We start from the raw sequence: 27,060 nt of genomic DNA, 5'->3' as shown, positions 1-27,060 counted from the left end.
CACAAGCAGCAGTTCAGCTACTCTCTGTGACCTTTCAATTATTGATCAGCTCCAGCACCCATAGCTCTTCTCTCCCATCGGCTGCATATTAAATTCCTGCCTGCCGTATACATGCAGTGTCAGCAGAATAAACCAGGGTGATTCATATAAGCCTGCCAACACAGCGCGAGGCGAGAGGATATTTCCCTCCCTGAAACAAAAGAGAAACATTAGCTCACAGTGAGGAGTGCTCATTCTCTTTAAATCACATCCAGTCAGCTACTGATTCTTTTGATCTGTATACTATGTTTAACTCGGAGCCTTTTATGTCTCAGTGCTTTATTTTTATCACAACTGAATGAATAATTACAACTGTCATTCTCATGGACATTGAAAACCATCATAAGCATCTGACCTCTCACTGTTAAATTTCATAAAAAATGTCTGTTTTTCCTTTTCCCATAAAGCCACAGTAACGCTCACACATTTGCTGGGAAGAGTGGACAAACCTGCCCAGAATGACCCTGTCTCAAAAAGTCAGTTGCACTCTTCTACCCATCACAGAGGTATTTTGGGAATCGTAGGATAAGATACTGTGAGAGCAGCTGCTGTCTAATTTTAAGTTTAGTGTTTGTGGATCTGGGTACTGTGAAAACTATCCACGAGCCAAAGGAGGTACACGGGACTTATATAGTGTAACATAGCTAAGCATAACATACCAGGTTCAAAAGTATCCCTTAAGTTATGCACCAGCAAAAGTTTAACTGCATGTGTCCGACTTCTTGAAGGACAGGAAAACTACAGATTAGAAAAATATTTGTGACATTATTTGAAATTTCATATCTAGTATGTGTTTCCTTTAAGTCTGCACTATTTTAAAATGTATGTAAAAACTAAAAATGATATATTTTCATATGATACATTCTTTCTGATTATTGATCATATTCCACACATCAGACATGGTCGCTCTGTTATCTGCGTCAACTTGAAACTTTCATGAAACGTAACATTTGGAATTTTTTTAATTATTTCGTTATTGCAAACCATTGCGATATGCAAAATGCACTCAATAATTTCTATAGTATATTGTGAAGCCCTAATATAACAACAACGAAGGGTACATTTTGTTGCTTCCAACAAGACAACAAGAACACGTCTTTCATTTTAGAGCCAGTAAGGACAAAAGTACAGAAATACACTCTGGTGAGACACTGAACCCATTTACATCTCCGCCTCTGTGCCAAAGATCTCACTGGGACGTATTAAACACATTGCAGTTTAGTGCATCATCCAAAGGCCCAAGGCAATGAATCGGCCTGTCTAATTTCCTTCCAAAGTTTGTCAAACATTCTGAACTTTGACTCAATGCTAAAACAAATTACCAATGGCAAATTGCCCTTTTTTACACAGTAAAAGACACAGACAGCTGGAAGAATTATTCACCCATCACTTCCATCACAGACACATTATAAATAGCTGCTCTGATTCACGGGCTATAACGTGATTCAAATTACACGAGGCTTTGCTCATCCTATGCCAAAAACATCTATGAGACAGGAATGCAACACGAGTGGAGGAAGCTGTCAGATTTAATTCAAGGGCTCGGCGTCTGTGCTCAGCAGGAGAGCATCAGCCAGGAGTCAAAAGAACAGCAGTTTCCCCAGCGTTTGTCTGCTGACTGATGGATGCTATGCCGGGCTGTGCTGAGTCACTGCACGCCCGTCCTGCCCTCACCAGGAGCGCACCAGAGACCTCATTAACTGTCTCTTAAAACAGCCACGCCAGGTTCAATTCAACCAGACGAGTGTGATGTACAGTATATCAGGTTGAAAATGCACTATGCTGTGTATATATTATGTTACTTTGTACAAGTTAGAAATAAAAATATACAGTATATATTGTGTAGTTTTTTTACTTATTCAGTATTCATTTATATATACCTAAGGTATGTTTTATGCATTTTGCCCTTGTCTAACACTAATAAATGGATGCAAAAAATATGTCTCTAACTTTCAGCTCTGTCAAACTCATGATACTGCTGCTCTGGGAACTGCCTATTCAGCATTCTTGAAGAACCATTCTTGAGAACCACTGGGCTAGACAAACATTTTTAAATATATGAGTCAGGGGCGTAGCCAGAACTTTTTTTTAGAGGTGGCCAGGTAAGACCCAGTGATTTTATTAGGGTGACCAAAAAATCCTTACAGACAGAAATTCTTTAACTTCTACTGTAATTTACAACAATTCTTCATTACACATAGTTTGCTGCTCAAAAACATGCACAATGAACGTAAAGTAAGCAATTTATTTGCAATGCTTTCATGTGCTAACATTATTTTAAAATAATTTTTTATAGAAAATAAACATTGCAGTACCCCAACTTTCGCGAAAATGTAATTAATGAATGAAATCCAGTTAAACAAGACTGATTTTACTGACCTGATCCTTCTGCTCGCGATGAACTTCCATGGTACACAGACAGTACCTGTCACGAAGCGGTTAGCAGCTGTTCAGCTATAGCGCTCAGACTGTTTGCGTCAGTGCATCAGCGTATGACATCATATTATGATGTTATATGATATTATATTAAATTATGACATACTTTCAGTGCATATGCTAAATGATCTGCGCAGCACTCCGTAAACTCCGACACACATCTTAAAACTGCTTCGCACAACAGAGGTGGCCAGATAGGTGGCCATCCATCATTCAGGGGTAGCCGTGGCCACCCATGGCCACCATGTAGCTACGCCCCTGCAGTGAGTCATATGTGTGAGCGGCTTTTAAAGTGTCAGAAGCATTTATAAATATCTCTTACTAAAACACACACTGATCTTGGAAAAGCGACAAATGTGTCTCTAACATCCACATTAGCTCACCTCAGTGAGGCTGTCATCTTATGGAGCTTTGTCAACAACCATTACTGATTAACAAAAACTACGCCTCAGTGGGATTCTAGGAGCAGAAATTTAGGTTAATGAAAGAGTCAGACCCTTTAGTCTAACCACTGCATAATTAGCATGCCATGTGCTGTTTCTATGGTAACCACAGGGAGCAGCTAAATGAGTTACATGCCATGACCAATATCAACACATGCTTTTCCATTAGTGATCACATAAGCAATACAACTGATATGAGAGAATAGGTTTCAAAGGAAGCTTATTTTACATGCCCCATGGGCAATAAAACTGCATCCTGTTCATTGTTTTTCTTATTTTCAGTGGTCTTCTCATTTTCCCACGCATGTGTCAAACCTTCAGTGGAGGTGAAAGACATCCTGATGGCTAAAGCAGAGGACATGTGAGTTTGTGAGAAGGTGGACAGGCCAAACACCAGGAATGATGGACTGCCTATACCTGAATCCTGAAGGGTATTTAATAGCTTATAATGTTGCATATTTATATAAGATGCGGTTAAAATAAAGCTGAAACAGTATGTAGGCACATTCAAAAAAATTATGAAAATAAAATGAACTTAAACAACCCAAAGAAAACTAATAATCAGAAATGAAATAAAATATGTGGCAGTTACGTAAAACTGTTCAACTTTCCTTTTAATTGTTGAAGGATGAAACTTGAGCAGCAGATGGTCGGGCTAATGTCCTCTTTGTAATCCGGGACAAACGGATATAGCCATCTCTGGTTAAGTGAGATGAGAAGCATCCAGGATTATTCGTCATGCATTGAATTCTGGATACTCGTTTAAGCAGAGAGCCGTTTGAGGACAGAAGCCTCAGCAGAGGGACAGAATGAAAAAAACACTGGCTCTCCACCCGCATATGAGTCATTAATATCAAACAAATCTGTACAGTATATGACTAAAAACAATAAAGAAGAGGAGCGAGGTTTACCATTTCACAGAAAGCTTTGGATTTCATTACCTCTATTTCTTATCATATTACAGGAATCCAGCTACGAATGGATCGAAATTTAACCATGATAATATGCTTTTAGAGGTTTTTATAGTACATAGCCTATGTGAAAATCTCAGGCATTATTTTCAGGTAATTCCAGAAGAAAATAATACTGTGATACAAAATGACACTACCGTGAATGACGCTGACGTTTTAGTGAAATTAATAGTGATGTATGTATTTCACTATATAACAATAATGTACATTTAAAATGAGTATCAGCTAATAATAAACGTTATATATTCAATGTAAAAAACGATTTACAGAATTTTACTGTGTTTTTAAAGATTTTACTGTATTTTTGAAATACAGATGAAAACCATCAAATTACTGAAAAGACTGAAAATTCAAAAGAAAAACGTAATTTTACCGAAAGAAAACAATTATTTTACTGAATATGGGGCTGGCTGTAGCATATAGCCTCAAAGCAAATGTGCATTAAAGTTAAGAATTTCTATTTAATTCTCTCATATTTATGTTAACATATATGCTGATGTCTGGCCGAGTCTGACCATGAATTTGAAAGCGTCTTTGAATTAAGTAGTGCTATTATTGCCAGAAGGAGATACTTAGTCAATATGTTGAATCCGGCTCTTCAAATAAGCTTATTAAATGTCTTCTCATCTAATGACCAAATACTCACCATAGTCTAATAATACTACATTCAGTTCATTTTAGTAGTGTATAGTATAGTATTCTGTTCAAAAGCTTTACATCCACTATAATAATAAATGTGTGACTTAAGACTTGCTTAAAAAAAACATGAGCACATAGTGGTTCCGTGTCATACTGTTTACAAACCCAGTGTTACATAACATACAGTGTTGAGGACAACTGTAGTCCAGAACAGATTAAGAGAAAGAACTGCCGAAGCTTCACAGGCACATCATGACCCTCACATTGCACCCAATTCGCCCCAGACAGCTTTTCAAGTCAGCCAAAAAGCTGGGCACCCATCCGAGTGTGCCTTCAAACCACCAGCCAACTTCTTAAACAGACATCATGAATATTCAAGTTATATCTTGGGCAAGGGAATGCATTCAAGTATTTATACTTTTTAGTCAGATGTCTGACTGATGTCAGGTGATGGAGCCGTGTCTTAAAATGGCAATGCATTTGAGGGCGATTCATGCCCATTTATATTCTGCAGCAGCTGGCGCTTCGAGCCCAGAGCCAGCCTCGTCTAAATCACAGGATTTGACCATCTGTGGAAGATGGCGAGAGAAACAGCGAACAGATGTTGGTTATTATATTGGGAATTCATGTAATCAGAATGGGGAAACAGACCTGCGGTTAGCACCAGACTGTACTGTACTGTAAATTATGCCTGTTTTGGGATGGGTTGACTTTTAAACACAATTGAGTTACATTATCTCCAAGGAGACAGACATTTATTGTACATAACAATTTTAGTTTTGGTATTTTGCTTTTTGTTTCATCACACTCTGAATGCATAAAAATGTCTTACATATTTGTCAACTGTACAACCGTGTCTACACCAGACGCGACACGACACACGGCTTGTTCAAATGGGATTGTTGCTTCACACCGCATCCAGTGTGGACAACGTTTAAAATGATAATAGGCTCTAATGCGTTCTATTGTCTTTTGTTGCGTTGCATCGTGCCGTGTACGGTGTAGACACGGTGTAATGGACATTGTTTTTGAGTTAACCCAATTGCAAATGGCACCCTGGTCTCCATAATGCACGTTTACTCATAGACCATCACTTAAAGTGTCCTTCCATTCTTATATTTACAAAAAACGCACACTGCTCGTCTTGGTTGTGTCTATCTTATCAGACCTCAGAATAGATTACAGAGCCTTTCAGAAAGAGGAGCAATATGCCCTTATCATGAGCAGCTTGGCACAATGTAATCTCTCTAGCTTGCAGTTCTTATCATAAAGACAGAAAGTCCAGAACATTCTAGTCTTCCAAATTTCAGAAATTCCACTGGAAGCACAAATATTCCAAACAAAGCGCAGTTTTAAACTCCTTTAATGTTCGGTTGGTATAGATTTTGGATGCATTGTAGTCGAGGGACGTAGTCAACAGCATAAAACATCTACTCGATTGAATTTTAAACAATAAAAAAGCAATTCACATGTAATAGTTTTACAGCTTGAGGGGGAAGGGACAACAATACAATGAAGTCAATGAACCAAACATGAATCCAGACATAGTGACATTCATATGTATGGGCGGCTAGGGTCATAGACCCAGCCTGATGGCAGTTAAGACACATTTGTATGCTTAAGAATAAAAAAATGCATAGACAAAATAAGAATAACTTTAAAACAACAGTTAAAAGCAAACAGATGCCTGTTAATATAGCTGTTTGGCCATGTAGACAAGTAGACTCAATGACTGAAGACATCCATTCAGATGCTTATTGCTGAGAGGAGATCGGAGGGAACTATAAAGACATTTTTTGGAAAAAGGACGTCCACAGATTAAAAGAGGTGATGTTTAATGCTGCCAGGCTCTCGTGATCATTAGAGCTACTTTAACGTACATCATAAACCTCAATACAGGCATGCATCATTTCAAAACACTGAGATACAATAATTATGTCAAGCAGGTTAACAAAACATTAAATACCGATGTTACCAAAAAGGTCAGAGGCCAAAAGACAAAATGCATGTTATGCAGGGCTGTCTGGAGTCATCTTAATAACCACACTTAATTAAAATGTGTCTTTCACGCTGTTAGATATGCGGCAAGAAATACTCGTGTCAGAGAATAGCACATTCTGTCACAATGCTTAAGGCGGAGGTCGTGTCTATTTGACGTGTTAGCACATTTCTGGCTATTATTTTACTAAGGTCATTTTACTCAAAACACGCCGTTACAAATTTAGAGCTTTAAAAGTTTCCTGGACGTGGGGTTCATGTTTGTCTAGACTTTAAGACATTGGAAAAATAAATAGGGACCTAAGACATTAATTAGATACCTTTAGAAATATTTTACATAACACAATTGGCACAATTTATTCACTTTTCTACTTTTTTCTTACGTTCTGTACAAAAAAAGCCTAGGAAATCTCACATTGATGCAAACATCGAGAAAACAGATCGTGATACATCAGTTCATTTGTAGGACATCATTCTTTGAGTGTGTGCTTACGTACGGGCCTCGTCCATTATGTCGTAATTCTTTCATCTCCACACCAATAAGAATGTTATTCTGAAGACATTATGATGTAAACAGCTACTTAACAACCCTGAAAACAAAAACATCCTGTGGACAACAAAACAGGAAACTACTAAATTAAACAAACAGGTTTGTCTCTAATTTACCCATAAGGCGATTTATATTCTTTCTTGGTTTGACCAGAAAAATGAAACTCTTGGTCCGTTCAGTCTCTCATGGGAACAAACAAGAAACGCCTCTCACCGAAGCATAAATCAACAAAAAACAAAACAAAAAAATCCTAAAAAACAGCAAAAAAAATCAAACGTTTACCCGCTCTTTCTGACTCTTGCTGTAAGTCAGCAGGTATTATTGAGGCCGCGGGCCCTGATAGTGTAACAGTTCGTGAGGAAGAGGAGGGGAATGGGGTAGCGAAGGGAAGTGCGGCAACGAGCACATGGCAGAGCCCCACCCCTCTCCCATCTCAGGTCCCGCCCTCTCCATCAACAGTGTTATGTGGTATTTAGCTGTAGTGACTTGGCGAGAGGTCACTGTCTCCTGTCCTCAGTCTCTGATCTTGAGAAGGCCATCACCACATCCTCAGCACCTGGGAAAAGGACAAGACTGTCAAAACTAATGATAGATCAAGTAATGTGCATTGTAATATGTGGCACACGACGGAAAATCTCTAAATACACAACAGTTGCATCACAACTGAATGGCATGTTCTGCACAGCACAGATAAGAGGTGTGACAAGAAACCCCATATACCAAATCTACCACAGTCCATATCTATAATAAAAAAACACAGGGAACAAAAAGACCAGTCTAAAAAAACAAAACAAACGCTCTTGATGTCCTCTATAATGTCACAGCTGGATTGCAGGAAGTCTGCAGGAGGAGTGAGATGGTTTGTGATTTCAGTCATGTTCGGGCTAGACTCACGGCACTAATCAATTCCAATCCTGAATTAATGATTCTGCTTGGGGTTGGAACACAAACCCCTGCAAACCAGGTTAACAGGATTTGCAGGGCCAGCTGTCCCGAGATGAACATGGATTAATAACAGTAGCACAAATGTGTAAACAGTAAATAAATGGTAAGGCATGAGCTTTGAAGGGATTATTTCAGAGCAGGTGGATGTCTGAAGGTCAAGCGAGGTTTCTGCCGAGGAAGAGCTCTCGTGTGCTTGGGCTGATCTAAATTAAGGGAATAGTTCACCCCAAAAATGGCCCCCATTGACTTTCCATAGTAGGAATAAAGAAGAGTTCAGTTCCAAAATGAGATATGATTCTAAAATCATATTTTTTTATTATGTTATCATGTTTTTAATGTGTAAAGTTGACTTTTTTTGTTTGTTTGTTTGTTATTATGGCTTAAATCAAAACAAACCAACTGCAGTTTGATTGATATTAATTGGAATGCACAATACATTTTTTTTTTAATTTTCTCATTTTGGAACCAAACTCTTCAAATATTACTATGGTCAAGTCAATGGGAACCATTTTTGGGTAAAATGTTCCTTTAATATCAAAGTGCAACGTAGATTTGGTTGTTAAAAGCTAAATAAAACATCTAACCAATAAAATGAATCCTTCTGTTCATGCAACTATTTTAAAGGGTTCGCATTTTGTCACATGTTAAAGGTTCTTTGTGGAACCAAAAGGTTCATTTATGGCAGCGAAGAGTGTATTCGTTTTGAAGAGTGTATTCGTTTGAGTTTGAGTTCGTTTGACCATTTATGTAAAGAAGAGATTCGCAAGAATATTCGCCGGCTGCATAAACTGTGAAACTGTGTTTTCCTAAAAGGTCATGCATTTTAATCCCACTGACACTTCAATAAAAACCTGGGAGATATAATTGAATCAAGTGATGTGAAAAATAACATGCCAAATTCCGCCAACAGGCTTCAACTTGAATCAGCCACATGTCATATTCGGATTTACAGGGAGTCGGGTTTTTTTTAGCTAAAACCCTGTGTCGATCATTCCAGATCTTTGCTATAAAAAGGTTTCACAGTTGCCCATAACACCTTCTGCCTCAAAGGATTTAATTATGAGGTAAGATAAAAGACTCTTAAACAAGCTCCTGTCTGTTTTTGTACCAGACCGCGAAGTGGTGGATGGGTTATAGCTGGTTTAGGTTTAATGGTGCAGTTTGGTCGTCCTCTTGGCACACATCAAAGATTCTTGTTAGGACATGTACACTGTGTTTTAACTGACCCTGGATAAGCTTAATAAGCACACTGCAGAACAGGGCAGGTTCATTTTAATATCCTCTGCCTTTCATGTTCTCCAGCCCACAAAATCAGACACACCTCCCCTTTGAGGTCAAATGACTAATTTCATTCTCCAGGACTTTAGATATTCTATCAAAATGTCAATGTTTCCTGATCATTTAAAGTCAACATACATTTTAGATATGCATAACTATATTGAAGATGTTTTCTCTCAACTGGGAGAAGAAAAAAGTCATTTTCATCATCTTTCTGCAAAACCAGAACCATTAGCATACAGAGAACGTGAATGCAGACACCGGCAAACGGGATTGTTAACACCTTACTCAACAGTGAAAGATCACACCCTGCTGGCATAGTTCACACTTACTCAAACGGTCTGACTAGTGAATATGGGTCTGATTTGAGTCATACACCCTGTTTACGGCTGGTATTATGATCCGTCTCAGGTGGGCGGAGTTATGGGGTCTCTTGACCTGATCAGAAAATTCGGAAGTAGCTGAAAATGTGAGCACATTGCATTTGTAGTCTAAACACTAACCTGTTTTCATAAAACCAGACAATTTCGACTTAAAAAGTATTAAAAACTTTAATACTAAACTAACAGAAAATGTAACATCTAACATAACATTGGAGCTTAAATAAAAAATATATCTGCGAGACAGAATAGCTGTGTCCCAATTTAATTGATTTTTTTGCGGATATAAGTTGTGTATGTAGTGACAAAATTAAAGGGGTCATATGACAAAGCTAAAACGAATATTATCGTTTGTTTTAGATGGAATGGAATGTGTATACACGATTTAAGGTTCAAAAACGCTGTATTTTCCACATACCGAGCATGTTTGTATCTCCTCTTTGCCCCGCCTCTCTGAAACGCGCAGATTTTTAACAAAGCTCATCGCTCTGAAAAGCGAAGTGTGCTATGATTGGCCAGTTAACCAGTGCGTAGTGATTGGTCGAATACTGCAAGCGTGTGACGGAAATGTAACGCCTCTTACCATATTTGGAACATCAGGTTCCAACGCATTTGTACTGACGGGTACGCCCACCTTACTTGCGTATATATGGGCGGTCTTAGTCAAATCATACCACGAATTGATGTAGATTTGTGGGGATGTGGTTACACGAGGCGTTTCAGGCAGATCTGGGTGAGCATTCGCTTTTAGATAGACTACATCTTTTGTTCCCACACTTTTTTTGCTATTTTACGTGTCTAATACATGCATGGGCAACTTATAACACACCAATAGACTTCTGCCTGATTAACCGAAAATATATATCACGTGATTTATGCACAACTTATGAGTGAAGTACGGTAAAATGCTGCTGCATCCGAAAGCCAGAGGGCGCTCTCGTGCAGAAACTCCAAATACGCACTGCAGAAGAAGACCATAACACACATAGTTCTAGGAAATGCCTAAAGACATGTTTTTATCACTGCTCCTCAAGTCGCCTCAGGTATTTTCATGATAATAAAGTATATTTATAATGATCATGTTTGACGGGTGTTGCTTTTTCAAATGCACATTATAAGCGACTCAAACTCGCACTGCTTTTAGATCGAGCAGCATTTCCTACTGATCCCAGAGCCGTGCTTCAAGGACAAGCTACGCATCAATAAAATAATCGATACTTTGCATTATCGCAGCCAGCTCGGTTTCAGCAGAATTTAGTGGTAACCACGATTAACCGTGCACATGTCTACACACCAAAGACAGAAAAACACGTGTTCCCGCCATGTGACACCTTTAAAGGCCCTACTTTTAAAATTCAATCACAATGTAAAGTGTCAAAAGCCTTTCAGTGAAATAAAATGGGACATTTAAAGAGACTGTTCACCCAATTATTTACAAATTTTTACCCCTTATTTACTTACTCTCATGTCATTCCAAACCTGTATGCCTTTCTTTTTTTTCTGCAGAACACAAAAGAAGACATTTTGAAAAATGTGGCTAACCAACCAACCAACATTGGCCCTCATTGACTTCCATTGTATAGACACAAAACCACTGAGACATTTCTCAAAATATCTTCTTTTGTGTTTTAACTGACATGAGGATAAATGATGACAGTATTTCTATTTTTAGGTGAACTATCCCTTTAATTCAAAAGCAATTCAAAAACAATAAAGACTGTGCTGTATAGACAATTAACGTCAAGTGAACCAAATAAGATCAAACTCTTAGCATCAAGACCGATGCTAAGTACCATGGCTACTCAATACCTATAAGCACATCTTTGATCTAGGGTTGCATAACGCTTACATAACGGTGATCCATGCAGGGAGGGGTCAAGGATAAGGACAAGGCTTTACAAGTGTCGACAGGCCAGACCTAAAATCCTCAGTTGCACTAAAGTGCGAGAGAAGCAGAAGGGAGGACATGAAACCGTGAACAGATGGATGAAATGTTCCTTCTCCATCTTCTGCTTTCCATCATGATTGTGCCACTCCCAGCAATGCACGCTGTGTCACACGAGCAACAGCCAACACGCTATAGACATCAGAGCCCTAATGAGCCGTTGCCTGGCAACAGCTCGGAATCAGATTGCATCACGATCTGGCAGGCTACGAACACCTATGAACAAACAGCAGCTGTCTGTCTCCACATATCACCGTCTCGCATCCCTATACTGGCTGGTTTAACCTCTGATTACAGACCTGCAGAAATACACTGGCTGTGATGGTATTCCTATAGCAACGCAAAGTCTTGGGTTTGACCCCAGGGAATACACATACTCTTAAAAAAAAAAAAATCGAATGTATGGTTTAAATGGGGTTTATTTAAAATATAACAGACATACTGCTGAGCTAAATCAAGTCTATGAATCCACTTACAATGGCAATAATAAAATCTCTGACAGTGATAGGGTGAATCACGGCTGAGGAGTTGATCGATGGTGACAGATATGGTATTAGAGGATCAATTCAGGAAACACGATTCAATATGACCGGCTGTGATAAATCATGACCAGCGAGTGTGTGGGGCTGACATACACATACACACACACCCACACCTTGCTGTGTAAATGACCATATTTTACATCTACAAAGACACATGACTCACAATCCCAGACTGTTTCTCTAAAGTTTCTTTGCCATTCCAACCCTGAGCTTTAGCTTGAGAGACTCAAATGAGAGTTCTATCCTGTATTAGACTAATAAGCTTCAGTTACCATGACAACTGCTGTATAAACTACCTAATTAGAGCAGTGCAAGTTACTGCAATAACATTTGAGATTAATGAATTATGATTTATGGCACTGCGTGTATTAAATAACACATTAGGTTAGCGCTGTAAATGCAGGCTAGTAAAATAAAAAGAATAGCATATATACAAACATACATACATTCATATACATACTGTATGTGTTACTTTTCTAGGCTTAGAATTCAAAATATAAATAAAATATAGAAAAATATAGAAACTATAATTAAAATACAAAATACATGTATGTTTAGGAGTTTTTTCCATTGCCGTGCCTGACTTTTATTTGCTTTTACAGGCTTGGAATTCAAGATATAAAGGAAATGTATATAAAAACTATATGAAATATAATAAACATACTATACATGCTATAGATACAGCCGCGGATAAAAACTAAGAGACCATTTTTAAATTATTTTCAGTTTTTATGAATTTTCTATTAATAGGTATGTGTATGGGTAAAATTATAATTTTTGTTTCATTCTGTGAACTAGTAACAATATTTCTCCCAAATTTGAAATAAAAACATTGTTTCTATTTGGATTTATTTGCAGAAAATGAAAACTGGAGGAACAGGTCAACATAACAGAAAAGATGCTCTGTATTTTTTCAGACCTCAAATACTGTAAAGAGAACAAGTTAATATTCACTTTTAAGAAATACAACAGTAATATTTCCACATGTATTTAGGAAAAATTCAAAAATTGTTTTCATGCGTCTTGTCATGCTGTACTAGCCTGAGAGAAACGCATTATGTAAAACTTTAATATGCTATTTTTCCCTCTTTCAATTTTAGCCAGAAGTAATTTATTCAAGACTTCATGAGTTTCTAAAACATAATGTTGAATATTTTTAGAAGTGGTTTTTCTCAGATACTTTACTGGGTAAACACATTACAAAAAAGCTTTTCGGGCATGTTTTTGTAAATGACTGACTCATTGGTTTGGTAATGAAGGGTCTTGAAACCGCTCCGTGTCGCATCAGTAAACTGATGGAGTGCAGTCTGGGATTACTCCATCTAAGGATTATACCGACAGACACAAGACAAAAGCACTGACTCTGCTTCAGATGGATAATACACACAACTCAAACGCTTACACAGTGTTGCCATTGAGTAGATACAATTCTCTCCTGTCCGACGTCAATTAAAGCTTGTAAGGCTGATGTAAAAGAGCAGCATCCTTTCAAACGCTGCGTGTCACACGAACAGGGCCAAAAGGAGCGAATGTGCCATTCCTGCACCATTCATCTGTAATGAACAATGCGGCGTGCCTGAAGGTCCTCTAATGAGGCCAGTTCCTCTTCCTCATTCACCACATCACGGTGCCCCTGTCCACCCTGCTCGCAACCCATTCCGTCGCCATGGAAACTGACTACTGTACTCACTGTGCTGTTCAGTACCCAAGGCCTCTGACAAAGGATTGGCAGGTTCTCTCACTGCCTCATTGTCCGATTTCAGCCAATGGTGAGGCTTCTGTGTGGAGGCATGCCACTAACAGCCCACCTGGATCTAGTAACTTCATCTTCCATCATAAGAAAATATGGATATATATATATATATATATATATTAGGGCTGTCAAACGATTAATCGCATCCAGAATAAAAGTTTGTGTTTACATAATATATGTCTATGTACTGTGCATATTAATTTTGTATTTATAAATACAAACACATACACATGAATACATATTTAGGAAATATTTACATGTATTTATTTATATTTACTAATAATTGAAATTATATATAAATGTTTATTCATTTTTAGATTTTCCTTAAATATATGCATGTATGTGTATGTGTTAATAACTACAAAATTATTATGCACAGTACACAGATATATATTATGTAAACACAAACATTTATTCTGGATGCAATTAATCGCGATTAATCGATTGACAGCCCTAATATATATATAAAAATATATATAGTTGACAAATATACCATGTGTCCTATGGTGTGACATAGCAAAAATTTAGATAACGAACTGTTGATAATATATTATTTTAAATTATTAATATTTATAATATAAAATAGCATAGGAGAGATTTATCCTTACTGTTAGCTTTTTCTACATTTTTGTAGCTATTTCCTCATGTTAAAGAAGTAGTTCACTTCAAAATTTCCCCCCATTCACTTTCCCTAGTCATTTTTATTCCTACTATGTAAAATCAATGGGGCAAATTGATTGACGTGAACTACTCCTTTAATGAATCTGCCTCAAGCTTCATAAAGTGCAAAAGTTCTACAGTTCCCTCCTCATCATCCCCCGACACCACCAGCCAGCTCTATCACCTAAACTCCAACTCCTACGACCTGATTAAAAATACATCACAACATTTATAATGTGCGATTATGGTAATTAGCTAATTAGATGATCTCGAATGCAAATGCCAAGAAGAAATGCTAAGGTGCATACGTTTTACATACAACATCTTCAAAAATGTGACAACATCATTAGGCTTAACATTTTTTTCCTCAAAAAGAAACAAGGGGGCTGCTCAATACACAAAGAAGTTTGTTCATGAGAGAATAGCTGTTTAGAGACTGAGGGTCACTGCAGTGGTCCGTCTGTATAGACTCTGAATTTCTAGTTTATTTTCTTGTTCACACACAAATGCTTCACTGTGTCAATTGCCAAATGAATTCCCATCCTGAATTGAATTTTACCATAAAGCCGGCATTTACACCACACGTCTGATAGGTCTGTAAAACATTCATATATAAAAATGGAAGGCCACGTAACAGCTCTTTATTTTGTAAGCCTAAAGAAACGTATCAGAATGAGAGGTAAATATAGCCTTATCTGCATTGATTTATTAGTCGCAGGGTGACTCATTTCCGAGGTGTTGCATGCAAACACAGGTGGCCCTCTGAGAGAGCTTACTACGTAAATAATTCATCTAACTGGTCTATATTCCCTTGAGATTCTGCTCCAATTTTGTCCTGTGGGAGAGAAAAACAAGTCTTTCTAGATTTAAAGTGCCATCCATTTGCAAAAATATTTCATTACCTAAATCCTCAAATAACGCTGTTGTGGTCCTACAGTCTCAGTTTCATTTGCCTAAAATAAATGTCACCACTTAATGCACTCCTGTTCACCTAAGATGACCCTTTGGCATTTTCATCGCCTTTAGACGGAGAGAGAAAGTTCTCACAATTTGTATTAATGGAAACTAAAACATCTCTAAATAACAAGAACATTAGTCATTGCATATGGCAAAATACTAATGGCAAAATAAAGAGTTTGTTCTCACTCTGACAAGGGCTTTGCAGAAGACTCTTTTGTGTTGTTCATTAAATGCATTTCTCTTTCATCTCAGCTTCATTGATGATGATCACAGGCTTCAGCCGAGTTTAAGAGACAGAGATCGCTTTTATCTGAGGCAGCCATTTTCATTCCTTATTATAGATGCATCACATCGCTGCGTCTTATTAAAATCCCACACATGAAAATATTGGCTCATCGGTGGTGGAAGATTTCATAACGTTGAAACAAACACGGGCGAAGAGTATTTCTGTGGAGGAAAAATCCCACGGGTGCATCTCTATTCATCTCTATTATGCTACTGCATTATTTATAAAGAGCCTTCCAAAAAGAGCACAGCATTGATATCCTTGCTTAACAACCAGGCTGGTATACATAATTAATAAACGCAAAATCTATGCTTCATCCTTTTATACATCTAGTGTTATCTGCCACATTAACAATTCTTCTTCTTTCCCCAAACAAAAAATGTGATCATACAGTCAGATTTTTGGGAGCATGTGACCTTTTGAGCATGGTGTGAGTAAGCAATACAATCTCATTCTGACATGTTATTTCAGCTGATCACCTTGGTTAAAAACAGAGGACATAATCCTTACAAAACATGGAGTATTCAGTTTGTGTACCTGACTCACAACAGGAACTATTTATGTTGTGCTAGCGCCCCCTTGTGTTGGCTCAACATACCATTCAACGATTTACAGCTAGAGGACAATGTTGTCCTATCTAAAGACATTTAATCTATGATGTCAAATTGTACACATTTGATGTAGAGTTCAATTCAATTCAATTCAATTTTATTTATATAGCGCTTTTCACAATGTGCATTGTTCCAAAGCAGATTTACAGGAGAAGTTAAGAAAAACTGAAAAACACAAAAAAGGTAAAACACAGCACAGTGCATGGTGTTTATAGAACAAGCAAGATTATTCTAGTAAATAATATCTAATAAATGCAGTCTCCCAGTGGTTTATTTAGCATTAAGTGAATGCTTGGCTGAAAAGATGTGTCTTTAATCTAGATTTAAATTGGGAGAGTGTGTCTGACCCTGAATAGTATCGGGGAGGCTATTCCAGAGTTTAGGTGCTACGTATGAGAAAGCTCTACCCCCTTTGGTGGATTTAGTTATTCTAGGTGTTATCAAAAGTCTGGAGTTTTGAGATCTTAGAGAGCGTGATGGGTTGTAGTGTGGTAGAAGCTCTGTTATGTAGGTAGGGGCTAAACCGTTTAAGGCTTTATAAGTAATTAAAAGAACTTTAAAGTCAATACTTAAGATACTTAATGGGTAACCAGTGAAGGGTTGATAACATTGGGGTTATGTGATCGTATTTTCTGGACCTGGTTAGAACTATGGAAGCTGCATTCTGGACTAACTGTAGTTTGTTTATTGATGATGCAGGACAACCACTAAGCAGTGCATTACAGTAGTCAAGTCTTGAGGTCACAAATGCATGAATAAGCTTCTCTGCGTCAGCCACACATAAAATATTTCGTAATTTGGCAACATTTCTAAGGTGGAAGAAGGCTGTTTTTGTGACATTTGAGGTGTGATTTTTAAATGACAGGTTGCTGTCTAATATAACGCCAAGGTCTTTAACTGTATTTGTTGGAGTAACAGTGCAGCCTTCAATTTGCAGGTTATACTCCAAAATATTCTGCTCATATGTCTTTGGACCGATAAGTAATATTTCTGTTTTATTAGAATTTAAAAGAAGGAAATTACAAGTCATCCAATGTTTTATATCTTCGATGCACTCTGCCAATTTGGATAGCAGGAAAGAATCATCTGGTCTTGATGAGATATATAGCTGAGTATCATCTGCATAACAGTGGAAGCTAATTCCATGTTTTCTAATAATGTTTCCAAGGGACAGCATGTATATGGAGAATAGCAAGGGTCCTAAAACCGATCCCTGAGGTAATCCATAATTTACTTGCGTTAGATTTGATGATTCCCCATTTAAATGGACAAATTGATGTCTGTCTGATAAGTAAGATCTGAACCATTGTAGTGCCAGTCCCTGAATACCGGTATAATTGTGTAAGCGATCTAGAAGTATTTTATGGTCTACAGTATCGAAAGCAGCACTAAGGTCAAGCAGGACTAGGAGTGAGATGTTACCTTTATCTGATTCTATAAGCAGGTCGTTTGTAATTTTAACGAGCGCAGTTTCAGTACTATGATGCGGTCTAAAGTAAATCCTGGATCTGCTTCTCCACAGCCTCCAATTCTGACTGAAATGCGAACGTTTCCTCATCTGCACTCGGAGGTACAAACACGTCTGAAACATTAGCCATTAGTGATGTAATAATGAGAACAGTGTGTTAAGCAGTAAGCAGGCTGGTAATGCTAACAGCCTGAGGGCTAATAGCGAGTGATCCGATAAAAATAATTTATCAGTGCGTTTAAGGACAATTTTGGTATGGGATATACTTAAGGATAAGTTTTACCCTCGGTGAATAACAATTTAAAACACAAGTCTTAAGATATAACAAGAATAAACGATGTATTAAGAATAAGTTTGAAAGAGCTCCGGCTCAAACCATGCGCTCTCAGCAAACAGGAAGTGACGTGAGTTACCCTACACCATAACGCATGACATCTTACCAACACCACCTATATCAAAACATGAACTAAAACATTGGTTCTCAACCAGAGGGGCAAAGAGGTACTACAGGTGGGGCGCGACGGTTCCCCGAAACCCCAACCTTTGGAACTCGATCACGAATGCACAGAGGAACGCGATTGCAAATTGATCGACGGCAATGTTCCGTCTGCGTGCGTGGCTGCGCAGACTGTTTGTAGGTCCTGCGCAGTGCAATTTTAGGTTGCGCACAAAATAATAATATCTACAAAGTATGCAAAAGTACACTCTGGAAGCAGCAGCAATTACCTCTACACCATCTTAAGAAACAGGTAGATCATACAAGTATGTTTGTCTTTCAGACTGTAATTTCAGAATAAGCGCAAGTCTCTCTCTCCCGATGAGTTCAGAGTGCGCATGAAGGGAGTGAAGTGTTAATAAAGTGCCTTTTCATATATTTCTGAACTTGGATGGCTGTTTAAAGCTGTTGAGTGTTATTAAAGATGTAAAGCGCAATTTTCGACAGGCAAATGACACCACACTGCGTCTGTATTATAAATCGCGATGTTAAAATCAATGAAACGCGCACCGTTCTCATGATCTGGCAGATTAATCCTTTTGGGAATAATGCACAAAACGCTACAATTTTGTAATGGTTTAAATGCAAAAAGCTAATGGTTCACAATGGTATTTTAATGGAAACCAAACATTTCTGTGATGGTTTCTTTTGTTTTTATCAGCAGGGTATGTTACATTTATAATCTGATCAATCTGTCATATACAGGTATTTTTTGCTTCTTATATATATATATATATATATATATATATAAACTATATCCAAGATATTTTACACATTATCTTATCCATCTTCAATGTACAGTATGGGGGGGCGCCAGTTATTTTATGGGTTTACAGGGGGGCGCGACCATGAAAATGTTGAGAACCACTGAACTAAAACATACAATCAGGAAAGAACAACGTCCTTCAGAATTTTTGCGTAAATGTGAAACGATTCCTTCTATGATAAATGTTGACTTACCCTGGTCAATGGGGTGCTGTGGCAACTGACTCATCTGACTGTGCACCACGCCTGCATAATTCCGTAGAAACGCTTCCTCATTTGGTGTCAGCTGCAAGGGTGGGGAAAAAACCATCACACATGGCAATAAAAAGTCACGCCAATGTCGAGTTCAGAATCACTCCAGGACAATAAACAGTCAGAGGCTGTTTAGAATTTAGAATGGTTTCTATTTACATCAAAGAAAATAATTTATTAAAATGTAATCTTTTGCTTTCTCAAATGCACCTGGTTTATTTTGCATGATTAATTATGTTAGTGTATGAGCATCTATGAAACCAAATGTTTGTTTTCATAACATTTCAACCAAAAATGATCTGACTCTGCCCTACTTCCAATTCCACGACTCTTGTGTTTTGCTCTGTCACATTACTGAATGCAATGTTCTTATAGACTTATTGGTTTGTTAATTGACTTACGTTTGATCCCATTTTCTTGAGCATGAGCAGCACCCGCACCTTCTGCTGGACGTACATCTCCTCAGGAGACTTGCCAGGGGCTTCCTCACGGTTCATCCCCCCTGCTCCTGACGCACCGCTAAACCACAGAGAGAGAGAGAGAGAGAGAGAGAGAGAGGGAGAGGGAGAGGGAGAGGGAGAGGGAGAGGGAGAGGGAGAGGGAGAGGGAGAGGGAGAGCATTGAAAGTTGCATTCATTTAGACTTACAAACACTGTCATGCAGGGTGTGAATTTGTGAGTCAGATTGAAATCTATAATTTATTTAAAGAATAATGTAAAAACTAAAAATAGATCAAATGTTTAAAAATAACTCAATGTAATAATAATAGGAAAATATTTCTCAGTAAACTCTGTCACCATGGTTTAGTGAGAAGGAAAACAGATCCATAGTTTAGTGTAGTAGCAAACAAAAATATAGCTATGCCTGATTTAGGAAGGAAAACGCATTAAAATTAAGCACTTAAAGCATTTTTGTCGGCATGCAGACACAAGCCTTTTAACGCCAAAATGCATCAAACATCTAAAAGGAAGCACTTAAAGCATTTTTTGACCACGTTAAAAAGAAAACTTCAGCGGACACAAGCCTTTTAACGCCCAAATGCATCAAACATTTAAAACTTGTATCTTTGCTGCCAGCACTATTTCACAGATATTATAAAACAAAACAAATACTCATGTGTTGGCCCAGTAACACACTGCCAACTGTGTCTGAACTACAAGTTACTTATCGATCATCATGGTGCTTCAATATAACTCAAAACAGAGCAACAAAAAGCAAACAACACAGTACCTGCCAAAACATGAAACTGACAGACAAAAATATGGGGGGGAACTGTGGACGGTTTCAAAGCAAAAACATAACAACCGTTACTGCGCATGCGCGCTTTTGTGGCCCAAACTTAACCTCTGGTACACATCCACAAAGAATAGAGTCCCTGACTCCCTGTAGATTTCTGATAACAAGCAAAAAAAAAAAATTCAATTACATTAGCTAGCGAGTTAACAGTATGTCTAGTAACCAGTTTATTTTGGGTTCCCAGTAGGAGAATCGTTACTTGGCTAAACTTAAATGTGACAAAGTTACACTACCCATTCAACAAATTGTTTATTTAATAAAAGTAATATACAATAAAACTCAACAAACTGTTTATTTAATACACTTATTATACAATAAAATATTCATATAAATTAAAACTAGCCAGACTGATCAACAAACCGGAAGTCAACTTCGGGCCAGGCACATGTGTCCGATAAAACCGCCTATAAGACAATGAAGTCCTCTGAACTGTGCGAACAACAGCTGAGCTGTCACAACATATTTGGCTTTAAAGCTAACCCTCTGCAGAATACAGAAATCTTTAAACCCAGCAGTATGTCTGTGTCTGAAGTCTGAACACACTTTAGATCATGAAACAAGTTGACAGCATCATAAATGACCCTCATGCATATTTAATGTTCGATCCATCCATGATCCTGCTTCCTCTCATCTTCTTCATTTCCTAATGATCTGTTTTCAAACTCACTCTCGGCGTGGAACTCCTGAGAGGTGTAAGAAGAAATATAATCACAGAAGAAAAATACAAGGCTAATGCTACACGGTAAATCAGCAAAGCAATGCTGTATTTCTGAAGCTGCACAAATTATTTTCCATAGAATAGCATCACGCAATGACATAAAAAGACGCAGCATGCATTAATACCATTTAATCCATAATTAACTCAATAATTCCTCCCACATCAATGTCATGTGAATAGAAATCACAAAGACGAAGTACATCATTCATTGAGAGAAGAGACGTTACATGAAATGGCATCAAATGTATTCTGCGGGTTTTGTGAATCCGTCAGACTCAATCCTTTGGCGACATCTAGCTTGTGATGTCTCACACGCTCGTATCCGCACAAAGAGCCTCTAATACACGTTGACAGCTTGTTAGATGTGGGGTTATATTTAATTGAAAAGCTGGCTTAACCCTCCATTTCAAGACAGCCGACAGTAGGCTTGGTCTTGACTCACACAATACAGCACCTCACGTGACCTATCGACGTTCTTGGCGTTGATGGCGTAAATGTCTTTCTCCAGGTGTTTAAGTTGAATAAATTCAAATACCAATAAGGTTTCGTCATTTAACACAGAAAACGCTATCGAAACAAATGACCACGGCAAAATAACTAACCCAGATTTCCTTCAGAATCACAGACTCATCAGCCACCAAAGGGCCGTGGCATCAAAAGGGCTTCGTATTCAATAACGCATGCACTTTATCCTGCCGTGTCTCGCTGGCAGCCGTGGGGGAAGAGGAGCGCTCGCTGAGAGAGGCAGGACGCAGATGAAAGCCAGAGAGGGACTGGTGTGTCAGCTCTGCCGCTCTGTGACACCAGGCACACCTTCAGGGGGGAGTTGGATCTCTCTCCATCTCTTTTGATCATCGCTGTCCTCCAAGCTGGAGACGAGGCAGGCCAGACAGCAGCCGTACCCTGGGCAGCTCGATCAGAAACATCAGTTCATAGCCTGTGCATAACAACGCCACCCATTCCAGAAAACTCGGGTCTCTAAAAAATCCACCGTACTATGAAGTAAACAGATAGATGAATTGCAGTTTATACACTGAAGATTGATGCCTCAGCATTAAATGCAATTTAAAATACCACTAGGTAGTTGACAAAAAAAATGTACGTGTCTTATGGTGCGACAGCAAAAATGTAGAAAAAAAACAAAAAATGAAGATGAATTTGTATTATGCCATTTTATAATAGAAATAGAAATATTAATAATACAAAATAAAATATTAATATCATTCTACACTTTGCCTGCTTCCATACATGTCAAATCATGTGACTGTGGGCACAGCCCTTTGGGCCGGACTTCTAAAAATAAAACACCTATCAGCCGTTTCAGTCACGACCCAAGCTGCACTGTGAATCCCGATTCGCTTGCGCACGGTAAAATTGGCAATTTACACAAATTACCTGTGTGAACCACAGAGTGCCTGCGTATAAACCTCCAGCAAACTGTTCATAAAGGGTCATCAGCGAAAACGAACCGGCGTGTGCAGGCGTGAACTCAAAACACTGAGCGAATCAGACAAAAGATCACCTCATCAGCAACGGCCGCCACCATCCATGTAGGGATGGTGCACGAGCCCTGCAAGGAGATACACAAACCAGATAGCGCTTCTATTTATAGACTCATCAAGTCATTTGAATCCTCATAAGCAGCTTGCAGAGACAGATTCCTCAATTGTTTGCTTCTGCCCAGGTCCAACACGATGCAAGGTAGACATTTCCAAAAACCAACCTTAAAGTCATAGTTCACCTAAAATGAATATTCAGTCATCATTTACTCACCCTCTTGTCATGTCAAACCTGTGAGTTTCTTACTTCTGCACAACACAAACGAAGATATTTTGAAAAGTGTTGTTGACCGAACAGCGATGGCAGCCATTGACTTGCATTGGTTTTGTGTCCATGCAACAGAAGTCAATGGCTGCCATCGCTGTTCGGTTATCAACATTCTTCAAAATATCTTAGTTTGTGTTGTGCAGAAGAAAGAAACCCATACAGGTTTGAAATGACAAGAGGGTGAGTAAATGATGCGTATTTTAAGAGATTGCCAATAAATGGCACCCTGAGACAGTGATAAGTTTGTATTGACTGACTGTGAGGTTTCCTTATGAAAAGCTACCCTTCTTTCGACCACAACTAATCCCAGTGTTGTAATTTGGAGGCGAAAGTCACACCAGAGTCTGACTGTGGGCTTCAGAAGTCTGTTGATTTGTTAAACCTGAACTTATCCTGGTAAAGCGAATCCAACACCTTTAATCTTTAGTCCTCCTCGGGCAACCAGGGTGCAAGAACTGTGATCAAAGAGGAGGAGTTTGAAGCTCAGTTCCTCTTTAATTTACAACTTGCCGAAAATACGCATAAAACTGAAACTTGTTGTATTTGCAGCACATAAGATGTACCAAATAGACCAGCATTAAAAACACATGCACAAGTGCACTGACTGTGAGGCGGCATGGTTTTCTACAGTATACAGAACGTCCACTGTGTATTTTGCCATGTATGAAATACAAGCAGATTTCACATGACGTGTGCCTGTCAGTGGAAACAGAAGATGCTGTCTTGTGTGGGCAGATACATCATTGAAGAATTATGGGATGGGACTTTCTACCAACCCCCAAAAGAAATCATACGGCCAAGGTAAATCTGTCAGCGAGCTTCCCCTGCAGTATTAAGTTGCATCTTTGAGCAGCTGTGCTGAATGAATAATGAATACACCAACAACACTAGGGGAATGAAGAAAATGCTCAGTTTTTGTTAGAGCCAAGATAAATGGATGGGCAGCAGAGGGGGCTAGTGAGACCGTATATAGTTCTTATCCCCCAAACCTGACCAGACAGACCTCAGCAAAAAAATAAAAATTGCACAGATGGGAGATTTTAGTGCATATGTAAGTGTCAACTCTCTGATGTTATAGATAAAAAATAAAAATAAAAAAATGACTTAAATAAAAATATAGGCTATTACAAGAAGACAAATGTAAGTAGAAAAAAAATGTCTGAATTTTAAAAATATAAATATTTCTAAGAGACATGCATGCAAAGACTGATTATTGTAAACACAATAGTCACTGTATTTGACAACAATAAAGATGAGAATGCCTGATAACTAGATCATGACTTATTAGCAACGCATGACACCCAGCATTTCATTCCTGCCTATTAAAAATGTTAAACATATGCATTGTGCATACACTTCCACAACCAAACCCAAATTCAATTAATCATAAACATTATGTGATGCTGGCTTAAATCAATGGAATTAACTCCAATCCAGACAAATGTTCCGAAAATGAATTCTCAATTCAAATCTGTCATGGGTAAGAATTTCACAAGATGGTTGTCATGCACCAGACTGCTTGTCATGAATCACAATACAAAAACCCACTGCAGAGGGAAGGTCCCTTTGGGATCACTGTTGCAACGGCTGTCTACACTGAACGATGACAAGACGATTCTCAAAATAATATTATAACACAAACATTCATGCCTTTGCTTATCAGGTGTGGCTAATTTGTCTATCTATCTAAATACGTAAAAGCAATGAAGAATTCAACCACAGCCTTTCAAAATGACCCCGAACAAAATGATCACACGAGCGAGATCCTGCAAAAGGTTTCATCTTCAAAATCAACAGGGGCTATCTAATGAAAAATTAAGTGGGCCGAGGAGGATTTCGCTAATTGCCACAGAAAGATGCTACATTTGCAGCGAGCGAGTCTGATTTAAGCCAGGATACCAGCCTTGATCATGAAGAAGAAGCCCTTAAAGGCATAAACCAGCTTGCGTAGCGTCTGAAAGACAGAAAAGAGGGGGTTGGGGTGCCAAGCCGCACAGGAGGGCTGGGCACCCCAACAAAAAATGTGCTGAAGCTTGGCAGGAGGTCTGAGCCTATGCTTAAGCTTGTTGCTCAAAGGCAGCTGATGGTCTCCCATTGGGACAGAGGTTGAGCAGTTCATGAGCCCCAGCTGCCCCCTGACTGTCTGGGATTCAAAGAGCCAGAAACCCTGGGTAGAATGTCAAGACTGAAGAAAATACAGTTGCACTTCCAAGTTCACAAGTAGAATGCCCTGTTAGCTCTCGAAAAGCCATCACAGTTCAAGTGCCCACCGCGGGCAAACAGCCAGTTTCATAGGCAAATGTGAGTTGGTTAGCTGACAGATGGAAGTGCAGAGGTATTCTGTATTCACAATGAGTTCAGGGTGTGGGGAGACTAAAAATAGATTATCACCACCACTAAGACATCATAATAAGTCGAAGTGATTCAGTCCTACACTTTTTAACCAACAAATTTCCATGACTTTCTGTTATTTTTGCTTCCCACATAATTGAGCCATTCCTACCCAACTAGCTGAGCATAACTAGCAAATATATTCAGTTTTCTGTAACATTAGTAATTAGGGCTGTGCAATTGATCGAAAATTAATCGGAATCGGCAATTTTGGACTTCAACAATTACAAAAACAAAACAATCGAGGTAAAACGATTATTGTGCCGCATTCCATTTTGCAAGGATCCCCTCTTTTCTTGTGGTATAAAACTACAGCGCACAGTTTTCGTTTATAGTGGTTCAACTGTGCTATTTTCTTTACATTTATTTTTCGGTTGAATTCACATATTAAAAGCCAAGCTTTTAAACATTTCTGTTGTTTCAAATGTTAAGGAGTAATCGTGTTAAATAATCGGGATCTCAATATTTGCCAAAATAATTGTGATTATGATTTTTGTCATAATCGAGCAGCCATATTAGTAATTCCCTTGAGGTTTCCAGGCCTTGGAAATCACAACAGTAAAATTCCATATCTCACATAACTATGGGACCCAAGCCAGTCGGAGATGAATAAATAAATATTTAATATATATATATATATATTTAATAGACTGCTTAAAAGTAACGCAACTATAAAACTCTGCAGTTTGACAAGTAAAATATTAAAAAGACATAACGACCATAAACTTGCAAGCATTTAAACATATCTGTGCATTCACTGAAGCAGATTCATGAACTGAAATGTGGCGAAAAGCCGTTAATGTAATCAGTACAAATCGCAAACATCTCATAACCAATGTGTTAATAAAATTTTATCGAAACGAATATGGTTATGAAGTATCTGTCGATAGCAGACTGGATTTACTCTAGACCTCATCTCTCTCTTCCCGTCGCTTCCAGTTACTAAACGCACGCACATATCTCTCATATCTCTTCAAAATACAGCACGTCACTAAAACACACCCTCTTTTTATTTAAACCTATTATGTTTAATAAAGAAAAGTTAATCCAGACCTAGTACAGAAGATATTTTTACAGGAAAACTGAACAGTCGGGCTATAACAAAGCCCTGAATGAAGTTCCCACAATTCCCCTTCACACACACACACTAGCTCGTTAGCAACAGAAAAAAGCCACAACGTTCCAGTTCTCGCCTCGTTCGGGTACTAAATGTCCGAAATTATCTCCGGTTTGACGGCTTACCTCTCCTGGTCCAGGGTTCTGTCGGTTTTGTTGTATATGAGAGCTGTGTCGTGTATAAAGAGGCGTCCGGTTCCGGGGTCACATCCCGACAGTCGGTAGCGCTGGAGTGAATCAAGAACATAAACGCGCTGCTGCTGAATCAGTTCCTGCACGAGCGGCGTCCTTGCCG

The 27,060-nt window shown here is 38.5% G+C and overlaps 1 protein-coding gene across 1 annotated transcript; it reads right to left on the bottom strand.

Annotated features, from left to right (window-relative positions):
* Positions 1-5,861: 5,861 nt before the first annotated feature.
* On the bottom strand, positions 5,862-27,034 carry ctnnbip1 (catenin, beta interacting protein 1). The gene is made up of 4 exons (XM_057320079.1): positions 26,892-27,034; positions 19,819-19,936; positions 19,361-19,451; positions 5,862-7,632 (listed from the first exon to the last, which is right to left on the bottom strand). The coding sequence occupies exons 2-4, from the start codon at positions 19,912-19,914 to the stop codon at positions 7,574-7,576; spliced, it is 246 nt and encodes an 81-aa protein (XP_057176062.1). The 5' UTR covers positions 19,915-19,936; positions 26,892-27,034; the 3' UTR covers positions 5,862-7,573.
* Positions 27,035-27,060: the final 26 nt, after the last annotated feature.

Source organism: Triplophysa rosa, linkage group LG21, assembly GCF_024868665.1.
Source record: "Triplophysa rosa linkage group LG21, Trosa_1v2, whole genome shotgun sequence".
NCBI classification, from domain to species: domain Eukaryota; kingdom Metazoa; phylum Chordata; class Actinopteri; order Cypriniformes; family Nemacheilidae; genus Triplophysa; species Triplophysa rosa.
Note: the sequence above shows the minus strand (reverse complement) of the source record. Positions and strands in the feature narration are given on the sequence as shown.

Bases quoted from the DNA above. Each gene is read 5' to 3' on its own strand.
- ctnnbip1 (XM_057320079.1), bottom strand. From the start codon at position 19,914: ATGAACCGTGAGGAAGCCCCTGGCAAGTCTCCTGAGGAGATGTACGTC. The intron at 19,452-19,818 runs GTAAGTCAATTA...CCACCCTTGCAG, and splicing joins TCAAGAAAATGGGATCAAAC to CTGACACCAAATGAGGAAGC. The intron at 7,633-19,360 runs GTAAGTCAACAT...TCCTTTTCCCAG, and splicing joins ACAGCACCCCATTGACCAGG to GTGCTGAGGATGTGGTGATG.